At 41.1% G+C, this 14,943-nt stretch overlaps 1 protein-coding gene across 3 annotated transcripts; it reads left to right on the top strand.

Annotated features, from left to right (window-relative positions):
- Positions 1–1,275: 1,275 nt before the first annotated feature.
- LOC100486951 (zinc finger protein 25) lies at positions 1,276–13,915 on the top strand. Of its 3 annotated transcripts, none has more exons than XM_002936795.5 (10): positions 1,276–1,383; positions 5,198–5,306; positions 6,015–6,071; positions 6,286–6,424; positions 7,991–8,098; positions 8,684–8,788; positions 9,327–9,431; positions 10,291–10,359; positions 10,574–10,681; positions 11,151–13,915. In XM_002936795.5, exons 2-10 carry the CDS (start codon positions 5,223–5,225, stop codon positions 12,302–12,304), a joined length of 1,929 nt encoding a protein of 642 aa, XP_002936841.1. In that variant the 5' UTR covers positions 1,276–1,383; positions 5,198–5,222; the 3' UTR covers positions 12,305–13,915. The 3 variants fall into 3 exon arrangements, with proteins under 3 accessions (XP_002936841.1, XP_031747440.1, XP_031747439.1); XM_031891579.1 differs by having other exon boundaries at positions 1,282–1,372; XM_031891580.1 differs by lacking the exon at positions 6,015–6,071.
- Positions 13,916–14,943: the final 1,028 nt, after the last annotated feature.

Below are 14,943 nucleotides of genomic sequence, written 5' to 3'. Positions count from 1 at the left end.
CTGGCACACGGGGAGATTAGTCGCCCGCGGCAAAACTCCCTGTTCGCGGGCGACTAATCTCCCCGAGTTGCCTTCCCCTGCCATCCCACCGGCGAACATGTAAGGGATGGCAGATGGGATGGGATGGCAGACGCGGCGGGGCGATTTTGGGAAATCGCCGAAAAAGACTCGCGAGTCTTGGTGCGGGCTACTAATCTCCCCGAATTGCCATCCCACCGGTGAGAATGTAAATCGGGGGTGGGATGGCATATGCGGCACCGAAATCGCCAAAGTTTCCTCAGCAAATCGCCACGCTGTGTATGCCATCCCACCGGCGATTTGCATTCTGTCCGGTGGGTTGGCATTTTGGGGAGGTTAGTAGCCTGCGACAAGGGAGATTTGACGACTAATCTCCCTGTCTGTCACAGCCCTTACACACTATATTTCACAAAACCCTTTTGTTACACTAACCGAGTGGATATTCTAGCCCCCTCGTACTCCAAATAGCTTGGTTCTAATTTCTGTCTTAGGGTACTGGGGAGGGTATATATCACAGATGGCCACTTACCTACTATGTTTTGTAACTCCATATCAAGCGGCTAAACAGTGTTTCTTTAGGATATTAGATATCTAATATTCAATATCTACCACTGATAAAGGGGGCACAAGGCTCCTGAAACATGTGGTTTCTGCACTCTGCAAATAAATATTTTGGAGGTACTTTGTTACACAAGTATGGCTGTAAAGGTGGCCATACACGGGCAGATCCGCTCGCTTGGCGATGTGGCCAAGCGAGTGGATCTTCACCCGATATCCCCACCTACGGGTGGCGATATCGGGGAAGCATGTAGGTGAATTCGATCGTTTGGCCCTCTGCACGTGGCAATGGGGCAGTCGGTTCGGGAACCGCATCAACGAGCCGATGCGGTCCCCGATCCGGCGGGATTTTCTAACCTGGCCGATCGATATCTGGCCGATTTCAGGCCAGATATCGGTCGGCCAGTCCGCTCGTTTCTGCCCCTACACAGGCCGATAGGCTGCCAAATCGGTCCAAGGGACCGATATAGGCAGCTTCTATCGGCCCGTGTATGGGGACCTTTAGTGTGCATCCTTCTAATTCCTTGTTTAACAAAACACATCAGGCAGAGTATTAAAGACCTAAATGTAAGTGTTTGCATTTGTTTTAATGATTGGTGTATAATAAAGACTCATGTTCCCATATATGTACTGTCTGGCTGTATTCCATGGTGTAAGGAGTAGAAGCAAGCCTGCAGTGATTGCTTTTGAGTGTGTCCAGTGTGGGGACCCGTAGAGGCAGTGTGGGAGAGGAAGTAGCAAGCAGCAGGAATCCTGTGGACGGGGGAGACAGGAACAGCTTTGAAGGCACAGATCTGAGATGTGCTTGTAAGTATAATGTGAAAGCGCGGGTTAGTGTTGTTGGTAACACACTATTGGTGCTATCTTTCATATCAAGGGCTGTTGGTGGGTGTGTGCTGCTGCAGACTGCTACGGAGGAGACGATGTGAGATCTAACAAAGGAGTGTGCCAATTAACCCTGAACAGACCAAGAGTGGGAGGATGTCTAGGGTTGTGGGAGCACAATTTTTGTCTATTATACTTAATTACCAGAGCGCCCAGGCATGCAGTTTGGTAAAAATAAAAGCTGCACAATAAAAAAACCCTTGCAATACAATTACGTATAAATAACAGACTGTCATTAATATCAACAGTCACATGACATATGTCATTAATATCAACAATCACATGACATATGTCATTAATAACAACAATCACATGACATATGTCATTAATAACAACAAACACATGACAGTGGCCTTTTTCCACAATAGAAATGCACTGAAGCAAACAAAATTACCTTTCATTTCTATCTCTTTTGAAAATGCACTGATGGAATTTCATTATGTGTCTTTGCCAGTGATATTGCACCCCAGTATGCTCCCATTTAAGCTTTTACAGTACCTGGTGTGATCATGAAAATATGACAATACATGACTTACTGATGTGGTATATGTGATTTTTGCATGTTAGTAAATATCCCCCACAACCTGTTTTGTTTATATTTGTAACCGTAAGTCCATATTATTGGTTGAGGGGTGCTGACCCAAACACCTTTAATCCCAGTTACTTGGTTGCCTTTCAGATACTTTTATCAGCAGAGCCCACAAGTTAAATGGGTGATTCACCTTTAAGTATGTTATAGAATGGCCAATTCTAAGCAACTTTTCAGTTGGTCTTCATTATTTGTTATAGTTTTTGAATTATTTGCCTTCTTCTTCCAACTCTTGCAGTTTTTAAATGGGGGTCACTAAACCCAGCAGATAAAAAACTATTGCTCTCTGAGGCTACAGTTTTATTGTTATTGTTACTTTTTGTAAATGTATTTTCTATTCAGGCCCTCTATTCATAAACCAGTCTCTCATCCAAATCACTTTCTGGTTGCTAAGGTAACTTGGACCCTAGCAACCTAAAAGCTGCTGAAACGCCAAACTGGAGAGCTCCTGAACTGAAAATAAGTAATTAAAAAAACTACAAATAATAAAAATGAAGACCAATTGCAAATTGTCTCAGAATATTACTCTAGTCTACATCATACCAAAAGCTAACTCAAAGGTGAACAACCCCTTTAATTTGATTGATGCACAGTTCACTCTACCGGTCCCTTAGGTGAAAAAATGTACTCACTGCTTTCTAGGGAGAATTTTTTTGCAGTGGGAAAATAGACGGATAAGGCAAAGAAGCGGGAGGATAAGGAGAAAAAGTATAATAGAAAATTCCCTAAGACCTGTTGGACATGGCTTAGGGCCTTTTGCATCGATGCCAGCGTCCTGGGCAGGAAACATACCCAGCTGTGCTCCTCCCTGTTACGTTAACTACAGGGGCTTTGCCTGGTGGAGGCACGACAAGCACTTTCGCCGGCGCAATGCAGCGAATCCTGGCATGCGTTGGGACTATAAAGAAATCAGCTTGTGGCTAAAGCTGATGGGGGTCATCCTTTTAAGGGGGTGCCTTGTCTAGCCCACTGGCATGTTCTGGGAAAGGAGTATGCTTTCAATAGAACGAGGGTCAGTGTCTGTGGAAGGGCTCATGTATAAGAGGATAGAGTGATGGCTAGGCAATTACAGTCACGGGGGGTGATGTCAGGAATAAACTGGGCAATGAGTAACAGGTATTATGGGTGCACCAAGAAAAAACAGAAGCCCCTACTACCTGCCTGGAGTTATTAGGTATCACAATTGATACTGTGAGACTCGAGTGCAAGTTACACGGGGGGTGGTATAATTTGTGGGGCCTTTTGGGTGGGTGAGCTGGTGTGTGTCAGTAAGGTGCGGACAGGGGGTTTGCTTGTTGGTGATGTGCGGATTGGGACAATGTTTGGCTCAGAAGGTCAAAACTGACTAGACTGAAAGTGTTATGTTTATTCTCCTGGAGGCAGTGGGGGGTGGTGTGCCCGGTGCAACTGGCACACCAATTTTTCCAGCTTCGGGGGGCACCCTGGTCTCCTTTCCTTAGGCATGATGATGGCACCCCTTTGATCCGCTACTAGTTTGTGATTATTTTGCATAAGGCTTTGAAAGGGTTGGGGCCTGGTGATTTCGGCACGCACTCTTTTCGCATAGGGTCCGGTGTGGAATCAGTGCATCTGGGTCTAGCAGACAGCTCCAATGCTTCCAGTCTTATGTGCGGCTAGATAGGTTGTGATGATCAGAAATTACCCTGCCCCTTTGATTTGTTCACATTTCAGGTTTGTCTAGAACTTTAATTAGGGTTGTTGGTAATTCCTACATCGATCAGGCCCATCGGAGGTTACAGCACCATCAGTAGTTACAGAGAGGTCAGGGCTTTATTTTTTATATTGTACCCATACCTAAGGCTGCACCTATACAGAATATGTTTGTTCAAAATTGTTTTCTAAATCCTGACCATTTTAAGGTAACAGTGGTGCTAAGGCAAACATCAATTGGTGGGTCACCTGTAGACTGTGACAGTACTATCCTCAAACAGGGTACAATTGAATATAAAAAGGCAGACAACAAAGAAATGGTCTGTGCTTCGTTATGTAGACTTCAGCCAACAATCATAGATGTCAGCATGTTTCATCATGATGATGAAAAACAGTAAGTAAAAAAAAAATATTGAAATTGCTTTGTAACAGAGCTCCTCCTATTGATTTAAATGATGGATCTGCCATTTCTGAAGGATTGTTTAAGTTATAGGTGACATGGCGGGCCCTGGGAAAAATCCCTTTGGCTCATTTACTGAAGTTGCCCTGCCAGATAAGCTAACATTGCTAAAAACTTACCAATACAAGAAAGTGGAAGAGCTATGTGGCACTTTGCAATGTGGCACTTTGATCATTCATAAGATTGATTCTGCATTGCACACACACAATGTGGCTATTCATGGCCACAGCATAACTCTGCACTGTAGTATGTCAGCTTGAATATTCAGTCACGCAGTAGCTGATCTACAACAACCTGTCCCATCTTGTGAGATTTTATGAACTAGAACATGACCCAGGTAGAGGAATAAAGCAGCGAAGGTATATAGGAGGAAATATACACATTAGTGTTGCCATGGGTTTGGCCTGGAACAACTCTAATTGGATGCGGCTTAAAAGCAGGCATTGAATTTGGCTGCCAATACAGTCAACATCCCTGATTTACAAAGAAACCTGATGGGCTGAAGGCCTTCCCCACTGTTGACCCCAGCCACTGTCTGTCTTGCCCAGTCCCAGTTGTGGATTTAAAAACATTGGCAGACCATAAGGCTGGGTCATCAGGCACAAGGTGTAGAGAGCAGCGCAGTCACACTCTGTGCAACCCTGTACTTAACACCTGCCAAAGGCCTGCCAAAAACTGAACCCAAATCAGTCCTAAATGCAGTTGTGAAGGGTCCACCAGGGCTCCCATCCCAGGGGCCCTGCAGGTGCACTCAGCCGGGTGTGTCCTCGGGCCCCCCTCGCAGGGCCCCCACCCAACGTCCTCCCCTGAGCGCATAAATTTGACGTGTCAGGGGAGGAGCGTTCGGGAGGGGGAGGGCCGGCAAGGGTCGGGTCTGGGCTGCCGGGGCCCACCGGGATTTTTCCCGGTGTCCCGGCGGCCCAGTCCGACCCTACAGTTGTGTTTCCTTATATATCACAGTGACACCACAATGATCCCAGAAGTATATTTCACATTTTACCTTCTCTCCCTGCCAGGCCTTACTCTTAAAAAGCCGCTACAATGACCATCAAGAAAGACAAGAAGAAGATGACTGAGCGGATAGTAAATCATGCGCTGGAGATAATCTTCCTGCTTACTGGAGAGGTGAGAGGAGCCCAAGCTTTCCCTTATACCACTATTCCAATGCACTGGTACCACAAACAAGATACAGGTATGGGACCTGTTATCCAGAATGCTCGGGACCTGGGGTTTTCAGGATAAGAGATCTTTCCGTAATTTGGCTCTCTATACCTTAAGTCTGCTAAAAAGCCTTTAAATATTAAATAAACCCAATAGGCTTGTTTTGCCTTCAATAAGGATTAATTATATCTTATTTGGGATCATGTACAAGGTTCTGTTTTATTATTACAGAGAAAAAGGAAATCATTTTTAAAAATTAGAATTATTTACTTATAATGGAGTCTATGGGAGATGGCCTTTCCGTAATTCAGAACTTTCTGGATAATGGGTTTCCGGATAAGGGATCCCATAACTGTAATCATAAAAGTAAATATCACTATTCAGGAAAATGGGAAATCTAAGCAGCTGAATAGTGGGATCAGAACCTAAAACACTGTGTATAATCTGGAAAACAAAGTAGGAAACACATTTACATTTTTATCAACACAGGTTTTAATAACACAAATCATTTTATTTATATTCCAAAATATTAAGATTTTTTTTTTTCATTTTTGTTGTTTGCAATTCTCTTGGATTGAAACTGCTCTGTAGTTGCTAGATTTAATTACTCTAGCAACCAGGCAGAAAAGTGGAAGCCATAGCATTGAAATAGGTTTCTTATTTCTTATTCAGGAATACATAATAATGAAGAAGAATGCTCCCCAAAGCATACACCTTCTGACTGGAGAGGTGAGTACACTCAGAGATTCTGTAAAGACTGTAAGGATTTAGACATTTGGAGATTTATAAATCTGAGATTTATGTGGATCTGCTCTCAAGAGCCAAATAGGATAGCCATTCTATGTTTAATGCAGAAGCCTGTGTTGGTAGCTATAGGTAAATGGCTACCAACAATGAACTGTTATTATTATGCCAGTGCTCAATACGACTCTGTGTGTTGTAGGTGCATATAAAGAGTGGGGATGCTGCTGTGTATTTTTCCACGGAAGAGTGGGAATATATAGAAAGACACAAGGAGTCTTACAAGGATGTTATGATGGAGACCCTCGGTACCTTGGGAATCCCAACCAGCAAGACCTCCGGTAATTTATTGTTTGCCATTGCTGGAATTTAATCTGTGATTAAAAGCTCAAGTCCCTGCTTGCTACAGGATGGCAGCATCCCCTGATACCCACTGTACAAAGCCCCCATTATTTTGAAAGCCACCATATACCTAACCTTGATCTTAATGGAAATATCTCCCTAATGCCCTTTCTGGTAGTGTTTTATGAAAATATAAAAAAAAAATATGAACAAATAATTGTGCACAGTGTGTCAGGGAGAATCAAAACAGTTTAAATCCAAAGCTTTTGCCATCCTAATAATTGCTTTGTAAACTTCATCCAATCACCAGAGGATCTGCTAACTTTCCACCCTTGTTTGATAGCTCTGCTGCGTCTTTTTAAAACTGTACAGTTTTTTATGTTGTGCTGAACTTTCTAGTATTGCTAAAAGGGTTGCAAATGAGAATTTCCATATCTCCCCTTTAATACAGGACACATATAAATAATGCGTGCTGCAAGTAAACCTGCCTTTAGTGCTATTACTCTTCTTCATGCAGAGTCCTTTATTAAAGGTGAGGCAAGGCCACTGAATAGTCACGCTATCCTTTTTAATGGAGGATTAAAGCTTTAGAGCTGGTAAATACCTGTACTTGCTCTGTCTTTCTTGAATTTTGGTAACTAGTACCTTGAAATCCACTTTTCAAATGCTTACAGTGCATTCTATCAATAATCAGTATCAGTTATTAAGTAGGTCAACACTACCTTATTTTTATCCAAATCATTAAAGGGCACGCTGACTGGAAACTGTTCTGTGTCGTGCACATTTGTGAGCATTCTTGGATCACACACTTGCCCCGAAAAAACACTATTAGGCTCATATTTCAGCCATGACTTCAGGATTCGGTTTAGGCTTTGGCTAAACCCCAATGTTGTTTTTTTGCAGAGTCTGGATTCTGAGAAATCTTGAATGCCTAGCTGAACCGAATATAAACCCTTAAAATGTAACCTGAAGTACAAGACCCTGGTATTTTGCCCAATTAAGCATTTATTTTATGACTGTTGCTTGAATTAGGGTATACACATTAGCGTTTGGATCAGTGTTTGTCTGAATCTTTTGTCAAGTATTCAGCCAATTTATAAAACTGTGGAATCAGTACATCCCTAACTATAAGGCTAAAAATACCCATTAAGTTTAATGGAAGGCAATGCAAACACCTATTATGCCATTGCCCTGAAGACACTCTAAGGGGCACATTTACAAAAGCGCGAACGCTTCGAGCGTATTTTCACCGTTTTTTTGCGGGCGTCTGCATGACTTTTTCGTACGGCGCACGACTTTTTCGTACGGCGCACAAATTTTTCGAACGTTTGCACGAAAAAATCGGAAAGGTTTTACCGCTGTTTACAATTGTTCGGTACGAAAATTTCGTGACTTTCGGATCGCCAATACGATATTATCGTAACTAATACGATTTTTTCGTAAGCATTTTCGTGATATTTTCGATCTTCCGAAATTTTCGTTTCCAATGCGATTTTTTCCCATTCGTGATTCGGATTCGTGGATTAGTAAATGTGCCCCTATGTGTACTGTCATTATGCTTACAGGTAAAATTGTCACTGAGGTTGCATCAGATAAGGAACAAAAAGAAGAATCATTTGCAATAAGGAGACTGGACACAGAAGTGCAGGAAATCAAAGAAAATTCTGGCCCTGGTAAGTAGGCAAATTGATGAACCACATGCAACCCTATCCTGCCCCCCTTCCAACCTGACTCGACCAATGTTACTGAGAGATAGGGACTAAGAAGAGTTAGGCCAGCAAGCTGTCTGCTACAGGAGTAATTTGTCATCCCAAACCCATCTGACACACTGATAAACCCATAGATTTTGCCCTAGTACCCACTCCTGGCAAGCACAAGGCTTATAGTCTGCAGGTACAGGTCATTTTACTTATTATTAAAGTTATATTTATTAAAGTTACAGTTAAGGGTGTTCTGAAAGTTTGTAATTTGATTGAGAATGATTCATCAGCCCACATGAAAAGTACTGGGAGGTGTAGAACCTGTGGCCCTCAGTTGTTGTCCTTATAACTACCCTTTATGCTGTGATACTGCATTCAAAAAACGGAGGGAGGCAAGGCTGGGGATTGGCAAAGTTCAAAAAAAAAGTTTTTCATTTTTGCAACTTGCCACTTAGTCAGCAATCACTTTGCCTCCCTGTACCTCAAATATAAATTCTGAATGTATTGCTAAAAAAATACTAAATGCCTGATTGTTTGTTTTTTAAATGAATATTTCAGGCAGGAGTAAGCCAGGTTTTGAACCAGACATTGATCAGAGCGAGGCACGTGCAGTAATATGTGTGGAAGATAAAGAACAGGAAATCTGTATAAATGACGACTCAGGTGAGTACGAGGCAAAGCAGAATGGGTTTAAATGCAAGTTTAGATTTTTTATTTTTTTATGAGTAGTGAGAATTACTGTGCTTCTTCCGCTTTTAAAGTAAAGAAAAATACCACCCATGGACTTTATTAATAGGCTGCCTCCCCAGAAATGACCAAATAAACATGGAACATTGTGCCCTGCCTAATTTTATATTTTAAAGAGTATTTTCCATACAAGGATATCCCTTGTATGAATCTCCAAGAAAAAATCCAAACAAAACTATGAACACACACCCAGTAAGCAGCAGCCAATCAGATGTTTGTTTTTATTATCATAACTGCATTTACACTGCTGATTGGGTGTATTGGTTTGCAAATATCACCCAAACCTTGACTGTATTTATGCATACCCCTGCAGAATAACTATTCATTAAGTGAATAAGGCGCAGCTTTTATTATATGTAGAACATTTGTATAAATAAATATATGATGGGGATTTTCATGTTGTTTAACAATTAAATATATTTTCAAATAAGGCAGACAATCTTAATTCTTCCAGGTGAAATAAATGAAATTGTGTCAGACATTGAAAATAAAGGGGAGCCATATGCAGAGAGAAGCCTGGAAGACACTGTGCAGATAATCTGTGTGAATGCTGACTCAGGTAAATATAGAGCATGTCAAAACAAAAGGCTGCACCCCGGCTACATGTACAAACACCAGCCGAAATCATATAGTAAGGGATATACTGAAGGATATGGTTCTGGTTTGCGAAGAGGTTGGGGAATTTTTGGACAGTCCTTGTTTAAATCACACAAGTAGGAGTATGTGCATAACTAGTAGTTGGGTATTATGCATGTACATAAGAATACATACATTACACTATGGGGCATTTACATTTGAGTTACTCTGTGTTCTTGCTGTGAACCGTTTTACACAGCTTTATACATATGCCCCTTAATACATATATAATTTCCAGTTTATAATTCGTTAGCTGATACCATACATAGCTATACGCATCCCTCACAGTTTTTGTTACAATGACTGCTATTTGCTCATGGCGCAGTTTGTGAGCTTTTGTGTAAGAAGGTACAGAAGCTGATCCATCTGGTTAGCATTCAGTGAGTAGAGACACACACAGCACAAGTTGTAGGATATGATACTGTGCGTCCTTATTAAGTTACATATAGGGCTTAAATGATTGACAGATTATACTATTCTCTTTTTATTTACATATGACAGTGTCCCAACTTTTATGAAAACTGGCTGGTAATCCTTCAGTTGCAGTATCAGGTTTACTTATCACCATGTGGTTGGCATTTAGAATGACAGCTGGAGTGAACTGACTAGGCTCACTCTTAAATGGCACATAAGAAACATTGTATTCAATAAACAAACATTTCCCATTTGTGACAATATTCTGGTTTATTCCCAAACTATATATTCCCAAACTGCCATAAGTACTGTTAATAGGTTGCACTTACAGTCTACTTAACTGTTTGCTCATAATCTTTCTTTCGTAGGTGAATCCTCAAGTGTGGATATTTTGGAAGAATCCCAGCCTGCCACATGCATATCAGATGATGACACGGGTAAATATCATGGATTTTTTTTTTTATAGAAAACAACAAATTCAATGTAAATGCAAAGGGGGATTTTTTTTATAACAACAAAACATGCACTAAGGTATAGTGGATAATTCAGAAATCTGTTTGACATGTAGTTTGTATAATCTTATAAAATTGCTAAATAATAATAATATTGTCAGGGACATCAAGTCTAAACTATAGATTTGTACTGATTAAGGCAAAATCAACCCAGAAGTTGCAAGAGACGTGGAAGAAAAAGTGAAGCAATGTGCAGTAAGATGCCTGGATGATGAAGATGAGGAAGTTTGTGTGAGCTCCGGCTCAGGTAGGTGCAGAATATGAACAAAAGCCCCCACTGCTGCTCCCTGACACAACAGGGCTTTTCCCAGTACTACTCCCTGCCATTGGTTCCCCTGTCTTTATACCTGCTGCAACATTTCTTGCCATGTCTTTAACCTCTTAGGGTGCATAAAGATATAAAGAGGTTGTACTTGGTACTGACATGGCAAATACAGTTGACAGCTCCAGGAAACAGCTTTGTCTCTGTTCAGAAAATCAGAATATGCAAGGTTACTGGGATCAACATAAATAGTATATTCAGATCCAGAAACTGGTGAGATTTCCTAGTCAAAAGGTAATTTGTTCCCTCAAAGAAGAGATGGATTTAAATATGATTGGTTTACATTTTTGTGGTTCACAATTGATTGCTGAATGAATTGTAACAGATAGGACTGATTGATTGTGGTTCATGTTACCCAAACTAACCTTTGCACTCATTTGCTCCTGTTGTGTAGGTGGGTCTTGGAGCAGAAGAATGTCAGGAGAATACCAAACAGCCGTATGCATATCACACGAGCTAGCAAAATATGAATCCGGTGTGTTTCACGGGCTTCAAGCAGAAAATGCTAAGGGGAACCTGGCTTTGTGGAAAAGAGGAGACACCATATTTGCTCCGCAGCCTTATCAATGTAAAGAGAATGCATTGGCTGTGAATGAGAAGTTTGACTATAGCAGCGAAGAGGAGGCTATAAAACATAATAATAGAGAGAAGACAATCTGTGCTAAAGGGCCCTCTGGCAAATCACCTTGTGAATACTACACTCTTGCTGAAGACACACCTTTTAATTGTGATGACGTTAGTAATTCCTATATGAGCGCTCAGCAGATAGGACACAATGACGATACAGTGTATGAATGTACTGAAGGTGAAAAACATTTTTCTTATGATTCTATTTTTAGTAGACATCAACTAATTCACACAAAAGAGGAGCCTTGTGCTTCCACTGATTTTGACAAGTGTTTTACCGATAACCCACATGAGGTTACGCATTACATGGATAGTTCAGGAGAGAAACCCTTTAGTTGTAACGATTGCGGACAGTGCTTTACAAGAAGGTCAAGTCTTCTTAGACACAGTAAATTCCATAGCGGAGACAAACCATATACATGCCTTGTATGTGGGAAATGCTTCTCAAACAAGTCCCATCTTGTGGCACACAGGAGAATTCACGAGGGAGAGAAGCCATATGCTTGCCCTGAATGTGGGAAATGCTTTGCTAACAGGTCCTATCTGTCTGTGCATAAGAGAACTCATACAGGAGAGAAGCCCTATTCGTGTCCTGAGTGTGGCAAGCGATTCACTGCCATGCAAAGTGTTGTTAGGCACCGGAGATCTCACACCGGAGAGAAGCCGTATGCGTGCGGTGAGTGTGGGAAACGTTTCACTAGAAGGTCATGTCTCAATAGGCATAACCGATCCCACATGCGGGTGAAACCTTTTCCCTGTGCAGAATGCGGCCAGTGCTTCACAAACAAGGCACTTCTGGATGCGCACAAAATCACACACACAGGGGTAAAGCTCTACTCTTGCACGGAGTGTGGCAAATGCTTCACCCAAATGGCAGCCCTCATCGTGCACCACCGGTCTCATATAGAAGAGAATCCCTGAAGATCTCTTAACCTCAGCACAACAGGACTCATGCAGGAAAGGGTCTTATCAGGTGAGAATTACTTGAAAAAGCACTTCATTTCTGTTACATACCAGCAAACTCATGCTGGGAAGAATCCACGTTTCCTTTTATTAAAGGGAACTGCTTGGCAAACGTTGTGCAAGAGAGAACTCACAGGTGAGAACAGAAACAGCAAATATATTGAATATTACTTTACATTGGGGAGGGCAGAACTATAGTGCTTGGAATTTCCATGAAAAATAATCTTATTTAAAAATCTAGTTGTTCTTCTGTAAAAGAGCATGTTGCAGCATTCAGAGGGATAGATGTACAACTTCTGACATTCATTTCTACAACATGGTGCTTGAGGAAATTCTTCATTTTGTTTTACCCTTTTCCTCTCTACCCGAGAAGTCCACTGACTGTAAATGTGTAATAAACTAAAAAGATGTAATGTAACAAAAGGTGCAAAGTTTGCTCTTAGTCTTGTAACCCATAGCAACCTATAAGTAAAGTGGCATTATCTGGTCTGTTGTTTGACATGAAATGCCTGCTTGGTTATTATGGGTCACTAGAGCTGAATAAACTTTGCATTTGTTATTACCTTATCCCCCTCCCTGGGTTGAGTTCTAATAAGTAGGCTGCTTTGCTGCAGAGCTAGGAGAAACACATGAATAATATAGAAGTGCCAAAATGATGGACCTGGAGCTATTAAATATGTATTATTCCTAACTAAACACTAAAGTTTGTAGCACTTAAATATCAAGGTTAACTTATTATCTTCTAAAGGGCTCATGCATTCCATTAGATTTTAGTGAAATTCACTAGTGAAAATGGAGGCAAAAATATAATTATCTGAAATCAGACCATACAGCAATGTTGTTTCAGCTCTTAGAGGCACATTTGTTAAACCTTGTGGTTGGAAAATCATGGGTTGTTTTGTAGGTCAATGTAAGCTGATTGCATTCCCCCTTGCCTGATGCAATTTTCACAATTTATGATACAATAAATGTGACATTTTTAAAAGTGTTATATTGCTGGTTCTGATCTACAAGTATACCATAGAAGAAGGGAAGGGGAAGGTTACTTTTCGATCAGGATCTTTTATTTCCCTTTTGAAATTTGTTGTCACCTCAGTTGGCTTTAAAATGCAGTGAATGCTGCAATTTGCCAAAATGATCACAATTACTTTCTGTAATTATATCTATTGTGATTAACCCATTAGAATTTTTTTTTTTTTTAAAAAGTCAGAATTTTGACATATTGTGATTATGTCAATGGAGATGGACCTTGATTATCCACAATTTTTAATTCACGTGCCCTTAGAGTCTGATTGTATAGTGTGCATGGAGCCATTAGATATTAGAGATAATAATGGTTTTACCCAACAAGTATGGGCAGCTAATGATGGCCTACAGACTGCTAGAGCCTAAGGCAGATTTAAAGAAATCATTTTGGATGCACGGTGTTGCGCTTGGTCTTACCCTTAAGTCTACTCAGTCTGTAGCAAACATGAACCTATTTAGTAGAAGTGTTAGCTCCTTCTTTTTAAAGTTTATTCAAAAAAAAGTGTTATTGTGTTTTTTAATAAAACAAATGGAAAGATGGAACTTTTGGATTTGTGTTTCCTTTCATAGAATGTCTTGTTTCTAAAGCAAGTTGCTAATCTTGTTCTCTTGGATTCTGTGATTGTGGACATTTGCTAACCTCATGTCCTGGATTATACAGGATCTCGGACTACTCCACATGATTTCTTGGCATATCTCAGTTAGATTTCTAACTAACACAGAAACTGTCCATATATTTGTATCCATTTACTGATTTAAAGCTCTCAAAATCAATTCTAGCTATCTGTGATAACTCATTTAGGATAGCTCAGGAACTCATTAGGACAGCCAGTGTTCCATGTTTACTTTGGGCAGACACTCTTCTCCAGAACCAAATGTTTACACTTCACCAACATACAAGTGCACACCAATGTGATCTATGCAAGTGCAGGTATTTTTTTAAAACGGGGGTTTTTAGTTGCAAAATTATGATCATAAAATTAGTAAGCCACCATAGCACCTCAAGGTAAACCCCATATGGTAGTCCTTACTATATACCTACCTGGCAGTTCCACGTGCTAGCATTTCTTAGGGTAATTGTCTCCTGACCTGGGCATTGGTTGCAGTCACAAAGCGGCTCGGTCCTTCCCCGCCATTAGCTTTTATAGGAGAGAGATTGCAGAGAGGGTTAAGCAGGTGGAACCAATACTGTGGTATTGGCAATCTCTCTCCTATAAAAGCCAATGGCACGGTGACTGCACTAATCGTGCAAGGGGCATGTTGGAAAGTCAAAGCCTAATCCTACTCCAGGCAGTGGATTGCACAGAAGTTTAGAGGCTGGTAGAGTCTGGCCAGCCCATTCTGTCCTAGAGTTAAGGCTAATGCCAGACGAGGCATAGGGCGGATATTTTCGGCAAGCCGAGAAGCGCTTGCTGAAAATACCGCCCTACGCCTCCTACATGTGCCTGCACCCAAATGAATGGTATAGGTGCAGGCACATGTAGCCGATATACGCATAAAAACACGAGACTTCACATTCTCTCGTGCTTTTATGTGTATTTCGGCTACATGTGCCTGCACCCGATCGTATC

The sequence above is a fragment of the Xenopus tropicalis genome, chromosome 8 (genome assembly GCF_000004195.4).
Source record: "Xenopus tropicalis strain Nigerian chromosome 8, UCB_Xtro_10.0, whole genome shotgun sequence".
NCBI lineage: Eukaryota > Metazoa > Chordata > Amphibia > Anura > Pipidae > Xenopus > Xenopus tropicalis.
Note: the sequence above shows the minus strand (reverse complement) of the source record. Positions and strands in the feature narration are given on the sequence as shown.

What these genes read in the sequence shown, in the direction of transcription:
- LOC100486951 (XM_002936795.5), top strand. Translation starts at nt 5,223, where the DNA reads ATGACCATCAAGAAAGACAAGAAGAAGATGACTGAGCGGATAGTAAAT. An exon ending in TACACCTTCTGACTGGAGAG is followed by an intron (nt 6,072 to 6,285) that starts GTGAGTACACTC and finishes TGTGTGTTGTAG; the next exon opens with GTGCATATAAAGAGTGGGGA. An exon ending in CATATCAGATGATGACACGG is followed by an intron (nt 10,360 to 10,573) that starts GTAAATATCATG and finishes GTACTGATTAAG; the next exon opens with GCAAAATCAACCCAGAAGTT.